This window comes from Primulina tabacum, chromosome 10 (genome assembly GCF_025594145.1).
Source record: "Primulina tabacum isolate GXHZ01 chromosome 10, ASM2559414v2, whole genome shotgun sequence".
Lineage (NCBI taxonomy): Eukaryota > Viridiplantae > Streptophyta > Magnoliopsida > Lamiales > Gesneriaceae > Primulina > Primulina tabacum.
Genome location: NC_134559.1, coordinates 26,750,361 through 26,769,702, shown reverse-complemented (window position 1 = coordinate 26,769,702; position 19,342 = coordinate 26,750,361). Strand labels below are relative to the sequence as shown.

Below are 19,342 nucleotides of genomic sequence, written 5' to 3'. Positions count from 1 at the left end.
CTCTAGCTGCTGTCATAACAGAACCAATCAGTTCAGTCGAAAAATCTGCTGATCAGTTGAGCAGTGATGCTATGTCATTGTTCATCAAAAAATTTGGAAGATTCATGAGAAAGAATCAGGGCAACTTCCAGAAGCCATACCAAAGGAACAACTCCAAAGATGAATCAAATGCCTGCTACAACTGTGGCAAATCAGAACACTTTATTGCTGATTGTCCTAAACCCAAGAAGGACAGTCAAGGCTCAACTGATAGAAGAAAGAAATCATATGAGTACAAAAGAAGATCCAAGGAAGATAAGAAGTCCTTCAGAAAGAAACATGAGGTACTCTTAGCTGAAGAAAACAAATCTAAATGGGCAGAAACTGACAGTGAGGAGTCAGAACCAGAAAGCTCATGCAGCTCTAGTGATGATGAGGAAGTCAAGTGCTTGATGGCTAATGATGCATAAGAAGAATCATCTAGCCAACAGGTATTTGATTTCAGCTCAACTGATTTCACACGAGAAGAACTCATTCTAACACTACATGACATGGTAAATGAGTATCAAAAGCTTGCATCATCATTTGAAAAAATCAAAGCAAAGCAAACTGATCCCACTGACAATAAAACCAAAACTGATGAATCGTTTGATGGGTTGAGTCTAAAAAGGGAAATTGCTGAGTTAAAAGCAGAGAGAAACAAAAATCAGTCATTAATCCAGAATTTGATTCTTGAAAACTCAAAACAGACTGGGCTCATTCAGTCTTGGAACAAGTCATCTACTGCACTGAATGAGATGTAGAATTCACAAAAATCAGTTTCTGATAAAACTGGTTTTGGGTTCAACACTCAAGGAGAAATGTATCCAAATGATACTCAACCAAAGCTAAAAACAGACAAAGGGAAATACATTCACTTTGTCAAAACAACAGTGGTACAAGAACAAATTGAGCCCAGTAAATTGATTGAGCAACCTACTGAGAATATGAACAAGGCTAGAAGATATGGGATTGGTTATAATCAAAAATTCTCAATTGATTCACAAAGTCAGTCATCAAAGAGGTTTCACAAGAACTATTCGAATAGCTATTTCAATTACTATAACTGCAAGCCAGTTCAGAAGAGATATAGACTGAACAATCAGTTGAATAAAGCTAAAACACATATTGTATCATCTGTACACTACACACCAAGCACACAAAACCCGAGAAAAACCATTTGGAATACAACTACTGGAAAGTCTGTTAGACTAATCCAAGTGTGGGTTCCTAAGGGACTAATCAGTTCAGGACCCAAATAGATATGGGTACCAAGTTGTATTATGTGTGTGATTGCAGGTAACAGGTACAAACAAAAACTCAATATGGTATTTGGACAGTGGATGTTCGCGACATATGACAGGAGATGCAAGTGCGTTATCTCAACTGATCAAATACAGTGGTCCAAACTTCAGTTTCGGGGACAATTCCAAAGGTAGAACTGTGGGTAAGGGTAAGCTTATTCATGGTAACTTTACTTTTAAAGATGTTCTATTAGTAGAAAACCTGAAGTATAACTTGATTAGCTTCAGTCAGTTATGCGACAGTGGATTCTCAGTACAATTTGACAAAAACTCATGTTCAGTCAAAACTTCAACTAATGAAATCATACTAACTGACAAACGTTGTGGAAACACATATAAAGTCAGTTGGAATGATCAAACTTATGCACCAGTTTGTTTTATTGCTTCCAAATTGTCTAAAAACTGGTTGTGGCATAAGAGACTAAATCATTTAGACTTTAAAACCATTGTCTATCTGAGTAAACATGAACTTGTAACTGGTTTGCCCAAAATAGACTTTTCAAAAGAAAAACTTTGCTCAACATGTCAGTATGGTAAACAAGTACAATCCTCTTTTAAAAACAAGGGCTGTAAATCTTCATCCCGATGCTTAGAACTATTGCACATGGATCTCTTTGGTCCTATACCAGTTATGAGCTTAGGAGGAATGAAATACATCTTGGTAGTCGTAAATGATTTTTCAAGATTTACTTGGGTTATTTTTCTCAAATCTAAAGACCATACTGCTTCCCAACTAATAAAGCTCTTCAAAAAACTTTTAAATGAAAAATCAGTTGGAATTGATCGAATCAGATCTGATCGAGGAACTGAATTCATCAATCAAACTCTTTCAAATTTCCTAGAAAATGCTGGAATTAAGCATGAGCTCTTAGCAGCCAGAACTCCTCAGCAAAATGGTGTAGCTGAGAGGAGAAATCGGACCCTTAAAGAAGCTGCTAGAACAATGCTTGCTGATTCTGGTATTTCTCAAAGATTTTGGTCAGAGGCAGTAAATACTGCGTGTTACACTCAGAACAGATCAATGATTAATAAGAATCATAAGAAAACACCATATGAGATCTGGCATGGAAGAAAAAGTATAATTACTTATTTCAAAATATTCGGCTGCAGATGTTTTATTCTTGATAATGGTAAAAATTATTTAAAAGCGTTTGATGCTAAATCTGTAGAATGAATATTTCTTGGATACTCATCAGTTAGTATAGCTTATAGAGTCTTCAACAAGAAAACCCTAAATGTTGAAGAATCTGCTCATGTTGATTTCGATGAAACTGAACTAACTGATAAGCCAACTGATCAAGTTGAGCTAGTTGATCGATTTACAGATATAAGTTTAAAAGATGATGACAAAAATGAAAGTCATGGCAATCAAAACATACTTCAAACACCTGAACCAGAAGTACTGGACCAATCAGATGTGTAGGAAGTCGTTGCTGATGATCAGTTGATAGAGCATAATGATAACACTCAAATACCAGTTAACGAAGCACCAACTGAGACTGAAAACTGTGTTCAGTTACCAACTGAATAAATTGCTGATACAACAAATACTGAGTACAGATGGAGAAAATCACATCCACCTAAACTTGTAATAGGAAATCCATCTGATCCAGTAAGAACTCACAATCAAATGCTAAATTTATTTATCTATTCAGCTTTTGTTTCACAACTAGAACCGAAGAAAACTAATGAAGCTCTTGCTGATCCTAACTAAGTAAATGCAATGCAAGAAGAGCTAAATCAGTTCACTTATAACAATGTCTGGAACTTAGTTCCAAGACCAATTTCAAAAACTATTATAGGTACAAAATGGGTATAAAGAAATAAACTGAACGAGGATGGTTCAGTTGGACACAACAAAGCAAGATTAGTGGCACAAGGATATAGGCAAGAAGAAGGAATTGACTATGATGAGACGTATGCTCCAGTTGCAAGACTGGAAGCAATCAGAATTTTTATTGCTTATGCATCACACAAGAACTTCAAGGTCTATCAGATGGATGTAAAGAGTGCATTCCTGAACGGTCAACTACAAGAGGAAGTATATGTTGAACAACCCCCAGGTTTTGTAAATCACAACTTTCCTGATCATGTATATCATTTGAACAAAGCCTTATATGGTCTTAAACAAGCTCCCAGAGCTTGGTACGAAACTCTTTCAAAATTTCTAACTGATCATGATTTTTCTTTTGGATCAGTTGATAAGACCTTGTTCAAATTTGCTAAGAATGATCACATTTTATTAGTTCAAATTTATGTTGATGATATCATATTTGGGTCAACTAATCCCAAATTATGCGAAAAGTTTGCTAAGCTAATGCAGGATAAGTTTGAAATGAGCATGATGGGTGAACTGACATTCTTTCTTGGACTGCAAGTGAAGCAACTGGAGACTGGTATATTCATCAGTCAAACTAAATATACAAAGGAGCTGCTGAAGAAATTTGGCATGGAATCATGTTAAGCTGCAAATACTCCCATGAGCTCATCAGTAAAATTGGACACTGATCAAGGGGGAATATCAGTTGAGGTGACATTATATCGAGGTTTAATAGGTTCATTGTTGTACTTAACTGCCAGTCGTTCTGATATTGTATTTGCTATCTGTATGTGTGCTAGATTTCAAGCAAATCCTAAGCAATCACATTTCTCAGCTGCTAAAAGAATTTTGAAATATCTTAAGGGTACACAAAATGTTGGGTTATGGTATTCTAAAGACTCTACTTTCAATTTAGTTGGATATTCAGATGCAGATTATGCAGGATGTAAGCTTGATCGTAAAAGTACAAGTGGATCTTGTCAGTTTCTAGGAGACAGACTGATCTCTTGGTTCAGCAAAAAGCAGATATCCATAGCTACCTCAACAACTGAAGTAGAATACCTTGCTGCTGGTAGTTGTTGTGCACAAGTGATCTGGATCCAGCAACAACTGAGAGATTATGGAGTAATTACAAATGAATCGCCCATATTTTGTGACAATACGAGCACAATTGCCATCACCTATAATCCAGTTCTTCACTCAAGGACCAAGCATATAGATGTCAGGCACCACTTCATTAGAGATCATGCTTTGAAGAAGAACATTAGACTGGAGTATATTTCAACTGAGGAACAAGCAGCTGACATCTTCACCAAACCATTACCCGAGAATAAGTTTTCTTACTTTCGCAATATTCTTGGTTTAATTGACTTGTCTTAAAATTATTATTGATGCTATTTTACTAATAAAATTCTTTGCAGAAAATAAGAACACAACAACAAATTGGAAACGATAATCTTTCTGACCTTTAAATTTATTTTTATATCGTCACTTTAATTATTCTATGCACCGATTAAGGGGGAATATCAGTTTTGAAAAGGTTAACTGAGAGGACAATTGTTTGTGAATTCTCAACTGAAACGAATCAGTTTCCCAACTGATTGTTCAGCTGGATATTTTACAAATCTTCTCACAAAAGTTAACAAATTAAAAAAACTTATTATATTCCAAATCAACTGACGTGACTGCAGTTTCATAACGTGGCCTATTGTAAACCGCTCACTTTTTTGCACACACGCTTACAACACACGTACACATATTTTTATTAAATTTTTTTCATGGACTCACACGTGTCCCTAATTTGAACAGTCACGTACAAATGTACTATGCCCGCTTCAATTCAGTTTTCTTTCTTACGAATACAAGCAGTTCCTAAAAGCATACTAATTCCAGAGCTTATCTTTTACGAATTTCAGATCGTTTTATCTTTCGAAATGGCGAATCAAATCCCAGCTCAGGTGTTGAACGCTATGGCCATTGATTTTGACTCAGTTTTATCAGTTCAAGAAGCTGAAATTAAGAACGTCTTTCTGAAGATTGAATCTGCTGGTCTCAGGATGTTTTTGGGACAATCTTCGCAGGAGATATACCCCAAGGAAGTAAATGAATTCTATCTTAAGGGGTTTGTCACTACTGATGGAAGTATCTCTGTAACTGTTAATGATCAGCTGTTGATCCTATCTGAAGAGGCCTTCGGAGAAATTTTCTCTTTGCCAACTGATGGGTACGTCAGCTTCTCTGAAGTCAAAACATCTGACATTGAGGAAATGCAATCTTTGCTGTCTGCTGATAGGCGGAAAATCAAAGTTTCCGATCCAAAGAAAGAGCTGAAATCAGAAATTCAGTTATTAGCCGACATTGTGGCGAAGGGCATATTGGCTAAGGCAGGCTCTTATGCTGCCCTTACTCTTGAAAAATTCCAAGTGATGACCATCATCATGGGAGAGAAGAAAGCTAACTGGAGGCATATTATATTCAATATTCTGAGGAATATGCTTCAATCTACCAAACAATCAAGAGGCTTTCCTATTCCAATCAGTTATCTTCTGAAACTAAAGGGATTGGTAGCTGACAATGCTGGAAAATCATCAAAGTTCAAGGTATTCACTGTCAAGAGCATCTTGCTGCCAAAGACCAAACTGGACATTTCTCCCAAACAGTTTTTGAAAATCAAATAGGAGGTTGGGACGCAACCACCTGCTCCAACACCAGTCAAGAAGGCCAAAACTTTGGCCCAATTGAAGACTGCAAAACGAAAACTGATTAACAGTGAATCAGATTCGGAGAAAACTCCTTCTCCTAAGCTTGTCAAGAGACCGAGGACGCAAAGAACTAAACCAATAACAGCGGTGGAATTCATTCCAACTGAGAGATTGACTCAATCACCTGCCCAACAGCCTATTCAGGCTATCCCTTTGCAGGTTGCTCCACCTGATGATTCAGTTACTGAAGAAAAGGCACTCGCTAAAGTAAGAGCTCCCTTGACTCATGTAAATCGCCCTACCATTTTGCCTCCGACCAGATCTAAAGGCGTTATATTGAGGGAACAAGTGGAAACCACTCACTCTGGTTTGGATATTCCTCACATTCTCACTACTGAAAAAGGAAAGGACACGCTAGTTGAAAAGCCAAGACCATCTAATGCCATCCAAACTCACATTGACCTGGTTTGGGAACAGGTAAATGCATTTGCCACATCAAAACTTAAATCTTTTGATAGTTGGAAGAGTTTTAGGACTGAGATTTTTGCCAAAGAGCTGAAGCACAAATCCCAACTGAAAAAGTTTATTAAACTTGAAGCGATTGCGTTGAATATAGTCAAAGCTGCTATTATTGCCCAGGCATTGGAGAGGCAAAAATATTTTTTTGATCAAATTCGAGCCAAAAATCTGACTAGAATGGTTGAAAAGCTGAAATCCAACTACAATCCCATAGGTCCAACTTCATATCATGATAGAGTTGTGTTCACCCAACTGGACTCAGATCTTAGTGGCCTACAAAGGGAATTCAGATTTTGGGAACATGATCAGGAATTGATTCTTCCTGTAAAATCCTCCTGTTCACAAACAGAAGAAGATACATTCTCCTCCCAGCAGAAAGAGCCACCTCCACAACCGGTTGCTGAAGAACCGGTTCAGGATATGCCACAATCATCTACTGATAAACACATGTATTCCGAGACTGAATTAACTTTTGCCAATATTGATGAAATCAGTCAGACAGTAGCCTTGGAAGCTCAGCTAGAAGCAATAAATTCTGAATCAGTTGCTCCTTCAACCGAGAAACCAGAACAAGAGGTTCAGATATCATTTGAAGAACCAGTTGAGCTTCTTGTTGCTAAAGAATTAATTCAGCAAGCAATATCTGCTGAGACTAAAGAACAAACTGAAGTGCCCATCCAAACTTCAGAAAAAGAACTAACTGAATCGGAGGAAACTCAATTAATCATTTAAAATTTTCCAACTGAAAAGCAAGCCCCAGATTTGGTGCAAGAACAACAAGAGACACAAATTTTTGTAGTTACAACTCAGACTACAGAAGAAGTCATTGAATCAGAAGTCCCTGATCTTACAACTGCTGAAACTAAAGTCCAGAACAGGATTCTAGTAATTTCTGATCAAGCCTCTAAAGATCAAACACAGGGAACATCTGATCAGTCACCTCATCCTCAATCCACAGAAATGGATCTTGTCCTTGAAGAAATCCAGAATATGCAGCACAATATGTAGCAGATGATTACTAAAATCAAGAAAATTCAATCCACACAATTGTCTCATACTGTCAAATTGGATTCTTCAATTGAATTTGATTCAGCAAAACTGAAAGACATTCAAGCAACCATGGAGTCTCTTACCCGAACTGTGCTTGAGATGAAGAATAACAGAGTTATAGCTCAAAGTCTCTATACAACTCAGGATATAATCAGTCAACGAGTTGAACATCTAGAGACGCTTGTAACAAGAAAAATAGACTCGTTGCAAAACACAATGCTCTCTGTTGTCTCTAGCATATCCACTACTGTCAATGTTTTATCAACAGATGTTCGGAAATTCTCATTGAAGATGGAGTTGTTTGACAAAAAGGGGGAAGAGATCAAAGAGATTCTAGAACAACAAAAGAAATCTTCTCGTTGAAGAAAAATCTCTACAGATTCGTGTAGTCCATTATTTAGTTGATCAATCTCTTATTTTATCTCGTTGAAGAAAAATCTCTACAGATTCGTGTAGTCCATTATTCAGTTGATCAATCTCTTATTTTATCTACAATGAGTTCAGACGTTCAGTTATTATTTACTTAGTTTTGTCAAACACCATAAAGGGGGAAATTGTTGGAAACTAAATTCCGTCGTTTGACAAAATATGAATAACCTGATACGCACAATTCATCAACTGGACTTAACAACTGAAATCAGCTGATCAAATAAAGAAAACTGATCAGTTGGAAACCGATCAGTTGATATATTCAGCCGTATGCTTTTAAGCTAAGCATCCTTCAACTGAACATGTCTCGGGAAAGAACATTCAACCGACATAGAGACATAGAAGACTACAACTGAATATGAAATGCCGCACTTCAATCAATACAGCTTAGAACAACGCATTTCGGCTAAAGCAGTTAAGACACCGCATTACAATAAATGAAGCAAACAATGCCCAAGAAATAATGAAGTGGCAATCAACGGATACAAAGATTCAAATATATCTCAAGTTACCGTTGGAAGGGAATCTTATAAATATGACAGAAGAACATCTGAATAAAAAAGAAGACAACTCTACTCAAAGCTTGCTGTTACTCTTCCAAAATCTTAGCTCACTCTTACTTGGTTTATTCGTAGCAGTGAAGGATACAATTTGAGCTCACTAGCACTTTGTAATAATCGTTAAATTCGATAGTGCTAAGATCGGTTACGCACTGAGAACATTTTGTAATACTAAGAATTTCAGTTTTTGGCAGTGATAAGTCCAAACTGAAGTGGGTCAGTACAAATCTTGTATTCGATCAAAGTCTTTTAGTGGAAATCCTATCCTTGAGATAGAAGGGGTGATGTAGGAGTAATTGAAATCTCCGAACATCCAGAAAGAATCCTTGTGTATTCTATTTCAGTTTTGTATTTTATCTGTCAGTCAGTTACTTTCCGCAACTACTTTAGTTTAACTGATTGTCATTGACCAGCAAGATTCCGAGAATCAGTTTGTCACCAAACTGAACTCAAAATTCGAAAAGATCAGTTTTAATTGTGAGTGTTTATTTAACCCCCCCTTCTAAACACTCTTGATACGTTAATCGATCCTATCAGGAAGATTTTCAAAAGTGATGTGTATTAAAATATAATTTCTTGAAACACCAATGAAGACTTTTGTGTAAAAAATAATATTTTATTTGTGGTTGTCTCCCCAAATTTGGCTATAAATAGAGGTGCATTGTAATGTATTGAGATATCCCTCATTTTATGAACAAACTTTTGAGTTCATAATATTTCTCTCTTTGTTTTTCCTTTATTTCTTCATTTAAATATAATTAGCATGTTAAATTCATATTCAAAGTTTTGCACTTTGAATAATGATTAGCTAACTTCCCAAAGTTGAGATGATAAGGTGAAACTCTTGGCATGATAATAAGGTTATTAAAATGTAAGAATTTATGTTTTATATTATTTAATCATTATTTATTGTTTATGTTATATTTATTTCTTTAAGTATTATTATATCATATTTATAAGTGGGAGTTTTGATTTATTGTTGCTATATGTAACACTAAATTCTTGGAACCATTTAAATGTTAGTTTGGTATTACCAACCATTTAAAGCGGATGCCTTGATTTATTATATATGAATATATCATAATATTAATTTCTTGAAACCATTTAAATGTTAGTTTTGTATTAACAACCATTTAAAGTGGATGCCTTGATTTATTATATATGAATATATCATAATATTAATTTATTGGTACCATTTAAATGTTTGGTTTGTTTACCAACCATTTAAAGTGGATTCCTTGATTTATTATATATGAATATATCATAATATTAATTTCTTGGTACCATTTAAATGTTTGTTTGGTTTTACCAACCATTTAAAGTGGGAACCTTGATTTAATATTTACAAATATATATATAGCACAATAAATACTTGACAGCATTTACAAGTTTTGGAATATATTATATACATATAAGATAATAATATATAACATAATATAAATATGATTATTTAATATATATTGAAACCATTTTATTAAGTGGATTTCAATAATATTCATTAATGTTAACTTTATTAAATTACCAAGAGTAGATCCTTTAATCGCAACTACTTAAATGAAAATTTTAACAATTAAAAATTACCAATTAAAGACTCAAACAATTAAACAAAAACAAAACAAAAAGACATTGTAGTGGACTTGTAATTACCTTAGCTTCCTTGTGGATACGATATTTAGACTCACCGAATTATACTACTTGTAGACAACCTGCTCTTGGGATTTCAACAATCAAAGTCGCAACAAAACAATGCAAGAAGAACTAAATCAGTTTGAAAAAAACAAAGTTTGGCATTTGGTTTCAAGACTGGAACAACAATCAGACATTGGAACTCGATGGGTCTATGGAAACAAACTGAAATAAGATGGGTATGTGATCAGAAACAAATACATATTGGTTGCACAAGGCTTTAGATAGGAAGAATGCATAGATTTTGATAAGTCCTTTGCACCAGTAGCCAGACTGGAAGCAATCAGAATTTTTCTTGCATATAATGCCTAAAAGAACTTCAAATTTACTAAATGGATGTAAAGAGTGTGTTTCTATATGGTCAACTACAAGAAAAAGTGTATGTGGAAAAACAACCAGGTTTTGTTAATCATGTTTTTTCTGATTATGTATTTAGATTAAATTAAGCTTTATATGTATTAAAACAAGCACCACGATCCTGGTATGACACTTTATCACAATTTTTGTTTGTTCATGGTGTGACAACATGTTCAGTTGATAAGACCTTATTCATTTTTGTTAAAAATGATTGTACTTTGTTCTTAAGGATATTATTTTCTGCGATAATTTGCTAAACTGATGCATGACAAACTAAAAATGAGCATGATGGGAGAATTGACATTATTTCCTGTTCTGCAAGTCAAATAGTTAGACAAAAATTACTTTTATTAGTCAGACTAAATACACCAATGAATTGTTGAAATGATTTGGCATGGAAACATGTTCTACTGCAGCAACCCCCATGAGTTCATCAATTAAGCTTGATAAAAACAAATGGAGAATATCTGTTGAGGTAACAATGTATCGAGGTTTGATAGGTTCACTATTGTATCTAATTGTCCGTCGACATGATATCATGTTCGTTTTATGTATGTGCTAGATTTAGTCTGATCCTAAACAGTCTCATTTCTTAGCTGTCAAACGCATTTTCAAATATTTTAAAGGAACTCAAAATGTTGTATTATTGTATCATAAGGCCTCATCTTTCAATTTAGTTGGGTTTTGTTATGCACACTATGAAGGATGTAAGCTTGATAAAAACAGTGGTTCGTGTCAGTTTCTTGAAGACCAAATGATTTATTGTTTAGCAAAAAAGTAAATTAATATAGTGACATCAACTGCATAGGTTGAATACTTAGCTTCTCGAAGTTTTTATGTCTAATTGCTCTGCATTTGTACCGTCCAAAAATGTAAGACCCGAGATTTTATCATTTTAATTCGAGATTATTTAATTGATAAATTATGGAATATTGAGTCATATTCCATGGTTTTTATAATGCCTTAGGATTGAAATTGAATTAAAAAGAGTTGTGAGGGTCGAATTCCAAATAGTGAAGATTTCAGGGGCTAAAGTGCAACTAATGGGATTTGAGTGGGACACTTGTCTTTGCCATGCATTTGGACGTGTATTTCCTCATTCCATTCAGAATTTTCAGCCAAGAAACCGAGACCCTCCATGGATAGCATCCTCAAGCTTCCTCGTATCTTAGAAATTTGATTGTGCAAGATCCGGCCATCTGATTTTCGATCCGAGCATAGTTCCGTGCTTCTCTCGTCAAGAGCTTCAAAGGGATGTAAGTTTTCTTATTTTCCTGCATTGTTCAAAAATTTGGTGTTGGAGAAATCATAATTTGATTGATATTATGTGTTCTTGAGATTATGGTAAGCATGTAATCGAAATCGGATCGAAGAACGGACAACATATGAAATTGTTATTTTTTTTCCAGCCTATGTTTGAATGGGGCTGTGCAGATTTTTGGAATTGTGGTTTGTATTTGTTGATAGTTATGAGTTGTTGGTATTAATCTATTGATGTTTGAGTTGCCGGGTATCTCGATATTGCGCCGTTACGCCGTTGAGATTTAACTAGATTGAGTATTGATCATACCATGTCTTGCTTTGAGTGGTATGTTGATATTTTGCCTCTCGAAAATGTCATTCCAGATTTGGTATTGAAGGCTTCTAACTCGAGAATTCAACTTCGAAACCGGCAGAAGAAAGAGCAAAGTTTCCAAGCTTTTATACCTTGAAAAACGGGAGGTTATCGAGCAAGAGTGAGATTGGTTTGACGCAACCAAAAACCGAGAAAAGAAAGGTATAAATCAAAATTAAATCGGGATAGATAACTCGAATAAGATATGACTTGAGTTTCCAAAACCACATACTAAATTGTTATTGCTTTGGTATGTTCAAAATTCTTGATATTAATATGCTTAGTATATATTGAGTTATAGAAAAGCATGTATTATGAGTCTTTGGTAGAGGTGCAAAGTCACTGGACGTTTGGTTTATATCGATGCGCTTAGGAGAAAGATCGAGACACTCGATATAGTGTGCCGAAGTCCGGGAATAGGGACGTACCACCACCTCGAATGGGAGAGAATGATACACGTTGTTTGACAAATATTTTATGCTTTTGTATATGCTTGCCTGAAATGCATGTATACATTGTTTATACTGGGAAATACATTTTCTCACCGGAGTTATCCGGCTATTGTTGTGTTTTTATGTGTGCATGACAACAAGTGAGAAAGGATCAGGGTCGAGAAGATCATGAAAGATCGAGATTAGAGTTGTGATCTGGGCTTAGATGTAAAACTGGTTGTTCAACACTTGAAATGTGGTTGATAAACACTAGTTTGTTATGACTTTATTTTGAACAAGTTTTGTATCTTTGATCATGTTGTAGATATTGAACTTGATCTTGTAAATTGAATAAGATGGAGCATAACTTGTTGTAATATTTTAGACACTTGTTTATGAGGTGCTCGATTTAAAAAAAAAAATTCGACCTTGCTTATTTAATTGATCCATTTAATCCTAATGATGATTTAAGAAAATGAGTTAGCGCCCGGGTCCTCACAAAAAACCAACCAACGTAAACCACATGCATGCAAATGATTTAAATTGCTTAATTGCTTTGCATAATTAATTTTAAATGCTTGCATGATTCATATTATATGATTAAAGGTATGACTGCATGATTAATAAATAAATGACATGATTTCATGATAATTAAAGACTTTATCCGAATATTTGATAATAGGATGGGGAAAGGAGACCTGGACGACCAAGACAAAATAAATATTTTTTAATAAATATTTTCAAGGCTTCTTAATATGATTAAAAATGATAAAGTCCAAGTTATTTTACGAGACAAGCACGATTTTATCTCGGAAGCCGGTTTTGGGCAAACGAGGGACTTTTAAAATGTCAAATGTATTATTTTTGAAAACTAAGCTTTATAAACTTTTATTTTTCAATTAAATAAGTATTATTGGGCCTAATTTAACTAGGATATATAGGCCCAATTGCTCCTAAACTTGAAAACCCAAAACCCAAGCCCATTATCAAGCAAATTAAAATCTATAAAATAAGAACATAGGCTTCTAAACCCAACTATTCAGCCAATCACTCACACTCAACACACACACTAAATTCAAAACCTTGGAGGAAGAGAAACAAGTAGTCTCCGTCACTCGTTCGTTCTTCTTCGCACCCCACGCTCGAGCATTCTAAAATGCAAAGACACGTTTCTAAATCTTTTGACGCATCATTCAAACAATATTATGCATGTTTTGATTTCTTTTGCATGAAAAATATTTACATTCGATGGGTTTAATGATATAACGATTATTTTTAAAGTTTTGATGTTTTTACTCTTGTTTCTTTAACGCTATGATTCCTAAGGACACGCTGTCAATAGTAAATGTTAAGGGACGAGAAAAGATTCGTTAAGGGCTGAAACGAAGGCTCGAATCGAGTCGCCTAAGGGAGGACACGCCTAGGGTTTTGCTAGTCACCCGATTGCAAAGTTGGTTCGTTTAGGAGGGTTGTGAGTCGAGGACTTGGCCAGGGTTGGGCTGGGGCTTAGTGTAAGTCATGGTTCAAGGTCTGGGAGGGTCCTAGTAGGGCTGGGATCGGTGTTTTCTTGATAGGGAAGATTCCATGATCGCATGGGAAGACATGGACTCTTCCCATGCGCATAGGAAGCAAGCCGCGGTCGGCTGCTGCGTGAGGGTCAAGGCATGGTTGGGGCTAGGCTAGGATAGGTCCGAGGGTGGTCCACTGAGGGTCCGGAGGGTTCGGGCACGGTGGTGGCTCGAGTGAAGAGTCCTAGTCAAGTGAGGAGTCCTAGCGCGGAAGTCTTCGACCGCGGCTCATTCTAGAACTTGTGGCGTGGGCTAGGGGCTAATTAAATGAGTCAGGGCTGGTCAATAGGGTCCTTAGGTGGTCTAGTCAGGGTTTGGATTGAGGTGGCTCGAGTGTGGTTCGAGAAAAACGAATGAGGGTCCGATTGAATTAGCTTAGGTTCGAGTTAGGGCTAGAAAAAAGAAAAGGTTTGAGTAATGGTCTAAGAGGGTGGATTCTTGGTTCACGAGGGTTGTTTAGGTAATAAAAGTCTATGTTTAAAATTTGGGAAGAAAATATTAAAATTTGAATTAATTCATGAATTAACGCTTCACGAATTAGTAAATAGTAAATTAAATCGAAAACTCACGAATTTACGTTAAATAAAAATATTAAAATTAAATTTAAGCTTAAATAATTATTTTAGATGGTCTAAAGTCAATGAAAGTAAGAAAAAGGCAAAATCAAGAAATTTTACGTCCAGGGGAAAAACGATCATTTTACACTTGGTTAGTATGAAAAGGGTTGGCAGCGTCAGAAGGGTCATAACGCATGTTAAATGATATTTTATGATGTTTTTTGATGAAAACATGAGATTTTATGATTTAAGGTAATGATATGCAATTTTTACTGTTAAAATGCTATTTTCCGAATGTGGAAAGAACATGACAATTTATAATTAAAAGAAAAGGAAAAATATTTTGAAGGATGTGAATTGACTATGACAAAAATGATATTATATATGATTTTTGACAATATCATGAGGGAGAATGCCTTAGAGGGAGCCCAGATACGTGAAAAACCCCTGAAGGAGCCCGACGATCGTATTTCTATTTTATGTCGGTGCCTAGTGCCTGTCCCCATGCGCAATGGTGAGCTAAGACCAATCGGTCGACAAGAGGATAAAAAACTAGTCACTTTCAAGAATCAAACATCAGCCAAAATGGTAAATGATTGAAAGTTTTACGATTGACGATTTACGATTTATTTATGCTTACAAGTTATTTAAATAAAAGTATGATTTGAATGCATGTGCTTGTATATGTATTACTTGTTACTCCTGTTTAGAACGTGCTGAGTCTTTAGATTCACTATTTTCGAATGCTGCATGTGATGATGTTATTAAGGGAAACGCTGACGCTTGAGTGGATCGAGTCCGGCAGTACACTCCCGAGGGACATTTATTTTCCGCATTAGCATGATAGTCAAAATTTTAAAAGATTTTTTATTAATGATTTATTAGAGATTTTTTTGCATTATTTTGATGTTAGTTGATCTTGTTAAAGGTCGACGTAGGATTTTGTTAATGGACGATTTAGGTAGTTTTATGCACTTGAGATGTTAAATGTTAAATTATTTTAATTTATGAAAATGTTAAGTGATTTTAAGAATTAATTTTCAAAATAATGTTTATTAAAACAATCTTGTAGGATTTTAAGGTGAAAAAGTAGTGGAGGACGTTTCAGTTGGTATCAGAGCGAAAGATCTCCAAAAGGTTGTGTTACTGCCACTCCGAGAAACTCAAGAAGTCACGCCTCAAGTATGTGAGTTTTTACTGCTTTATATTTTATATGCTAAAATTCTTTTAAAGGTTTCATGATGCATGATATAGAGGCTAGGTACATGATATTTTAAATATTAAGTGCATGTTAGTTACATGGTTGGGACAAATTGTACAGAGATGCCTCCTAAACGAGTTCTTCGCAGTGGTAATGAGATTAGACATGAATAGGAGATTCCACAGCCTCCTCCTAATCAGGATGCCAGTGCTCGTGTACTAGCAGGCATGGCACAGTTGCAAGAGCAGCATGTTGGATAAGCTGCGAAGGGACGATCAGAGGCAGTCTATGAGCGTTTTAGGAGGATGAACCCCGAGGATTTTTCAAGCGCTAAAAATCTATTCTTTGCTGAGGGATGGATTCGATCTTTGGAGGTTATTTTTCGTTACATGGATATGGCGGACGCTGACCGAGTTCGTTGTACCATCTATCTGTTGAAGTTCGACGCCTCCTTATGGTGGGAGGGAGCGGAGCGAGGGGTGAACCTTGCGACATTGACTTGGGAGGATTTCAAGAGGGTATGCTACAATAAATATTTAACTTCTGACGTCTGTTCTAGGCTTAAGAGGGAGTTCATGAGTCTCCGCCAGGGGGATTTATCTGTTTCCGAGTTTGTGCAGAAGTTTGATAGGGGCTGTCATTTTGTTCTCTTGATTGCGAATGATGCGGCAGAGAAATTATGATACTTCCTTGATGGATTGAGTCCCACGATCCGTCGCAATGTGATGCTCACTGATCATGTTGATTATACTACTTCTGTTGCCAAAGCTTTTCGAGCCGAGCAGTCACTGAAGGATATTTATTGAGAGATGCAGGAATCGCGGCCAGCAAGCTAGTCAGCATAAAAAAAGCCTTATACGCGGCCACCGAAGCGGCCGGGACAGCCAAAACCACAAGGACAACCACCTAAAGGGAACGTCCCGAAGGCTACTGAGAAGCCACTGTGCAATGTGTGTGATCGCCATCATTATGGAAAGTGCATGTGGGGCACCTACAAGTGCTTCAAGTGCGGAGTAATGGGGCTTAAGGGTGGTAATTGCCGAAAGCTCAAGCAACCCACGACTGGAAGGGCTTACGTGATGCAAGATGAGCAAGCGGAGCCAGACATGACACTTATTACAGGTAATCCGATTATTTAAGTACTTAAAACTGCCTTATATCTTGAAATAATAAACATGGATGCTAGAATTGAATTGAGATGCATGGAACTTGATGATTTAGAATTTCATGTTCAAATTCTAGGGTTTAAGGAATTGAATTCTTGCGAACACTAAATTATATGGATCGAATCGTAGAACATTGAAAATTAAAGGACTAATTAGCAATTTCAAAATCTCAATGTGTAAAATGGCAAAAAAACTTGAAATTTCCAAGGGTTATAATGCTAATTTCGGATTTTAAGAGGCCACTAGTATTTCTCGAAAACCTAAGGGGCTAGACTGCAATTTTCGAAAAATGTTGACAAAAGCTTTAGAAATTTCAAAATTTCCTAGGATGTAATTGCAAAATTCGAAAATTTAAGGGGTCACTTGGCAATTTTTGAAACTTAAAGGTCTAACTAGAAATTTACGAACGCTCAAGGGGGGCTGAAATGCAAATATGGGAAATTAGAGGGGGCCAGATGATATGAAATTCCTAATTTTTATGGCCTTAATCGAGAATAATATGAATATTACGCGGACGAATATTGCTAGCGGGAATAGCTACTTACGCTTTACTCGACTCTGGAGCTACGTACTCATTCATATCTGAATCCTTCATGAAGAAATTGAGAATCTTACCAGTGGATGTGGAGTCGGGATTCAAAGTTATAGTGCCTTCTGGCGAACATATGGTTTCTAGTAGCATGGTTAAGGATGTAGAACTCAAATTGCAAAAGAATATTATACGATTGGATCTTATAGTACTACCTATGTGTGAGTTCGAAATTATTTTGGGCATGGATTGGCTTACACTAAATGGGGCCACTATTGATTTTTCGACGGAGGTCGATATCTATTAGACAACCAAATGGGAAAGCATTTATCTTTGAGGCGACGCAAAACAATCAAATGCCGCATATTATTTCATGCATGCATGCGAAGAAGATTATTCAAAGGGGTTGTCAAGGTTTTCTCGCTAGTATTATATCTGAACTCGACACTGACAGTAGAACTATTGAGGATGTGGAGGTAGTTTAGGATTTTCCGGATGTATTTCCCGACGATGTTTCCGGCATCCCCCTCGATGGAGAGGTGGAATTCGCTATTGAATTGATGCTCGGTACTATGCCAATCTCTAAGGATTGATATCGCCTCTCACCTGCAGAAATGAAGAAATTAAAAGATAAATTCAAGAGCTACTAGACAAGGGATTTATCCTCCCTAGCTTTTCTCCATGGGGCACGTTAGTGTTATTTATGAAAAAGAGGAATGGAACTATGAGATTGTGCATCGACTATACTGATCTAAATAGAGTGATAGTGAAGAATAAGTATCCATTGCCTCGAATTGAAGATTTATTTGATCAATTGCAAGGAGTTTCGATATTTTCGAAGATAGATTTACGGTCTGGATATCACCAATTGAGAGTTAAGGAAATATATATACATAAGACGGCTTTCAGAATGCGATATGGGCATTATGAGTATCTAGTGATGCCTTTCAATGTCGCTACATTGAAAGTGCATTCTACTCTACGAGATAGAATTTGAGCCGAACAGTCTAATGATGAGCAACTATAGAAATGGAGATAGCGAGATGAAGCAAAAGGCAGCATGTTATATTCAGTCGAGGATGGCATTGTTAAGTATTTAGGTCGACTATGGGTCCCTAGTGGTGGTTCAGTTAAAGTTGAAATCATGACTTAAGCTCACAGTACCCCTTATTTTGTCCATCCCGGAAGTACCAAGATGTACAAGGACTTGCAACTTTTATATCGGTGGCCAGGAATGAGACGAGACTTTATGCGCTTTGTTACTGAATGCTTAACATGTCAACAAGTGAAGGCAGAGCATCAAAGACCTCCGGGAATGCTTCGACCACTCCCATTCCCGAGTGACAGTGGGAGAATATTACTATGGATTTCGTGGTGGGATTGCCGAAGATAGTGAAAGGACTTAATGCCATTTGGGTGATAGTGAACCGTCTTACTAAATCAGCACACTTCCTACCAGTGAAGATGAATTTTTCAATGACGCAGTATGCGGAGCTATACATTCGAGAGATAGTCAGACTGCATGGGATTTAAATGTCTATAGTGTCGGACAGAGACACACATTTCACCTCATCGTTCTGGAAGAGTCTACATGCAGCATTGGGGAATAAACTACTATTCAATACCGCATTTCATCCTCAGACAGACGATCAGTCTGAAAGAGTCATACAAATTTTAGAGGATCTGCTCCGAGCATACATGAATGATTTCCAAGGGAGTTGGGAATCGAAACTACCTCTAGTGAAGTTCACTTACAATAACAGTTATCAGTCATCCATAGGAATGGCTCCATACGAGGCACTCTACGGAAGAAAATGTTGATCGCCTATCC

General features: G+C 36.4%; 1 protein-coding gene across 1 annotated transcript; it reads left to right on the top strand.

Moving 5' to 3' along the window:
* The first annotated feature begins 16,832 nt into the window (after positions 1–16,832).
* On the top strand, positions 16,833–17,818 carry LOC142505015 (uncharacterized). Its single transcript, XM_075617841.1, has 2 exons — positions 16,833–16,938; positions 17,511–17,818. The coding sequence occupies exons 1-2, from the start codon at positions 16,833–16,835 to the stop codon at positions 17,816–17,818; spliced, it is 414 nt and encodes a 137-aa protein (XP_075473956.1).
* The last annotated feature ends 1,524 nt before the right edge of the window (positions 17,819–19,342 follow it).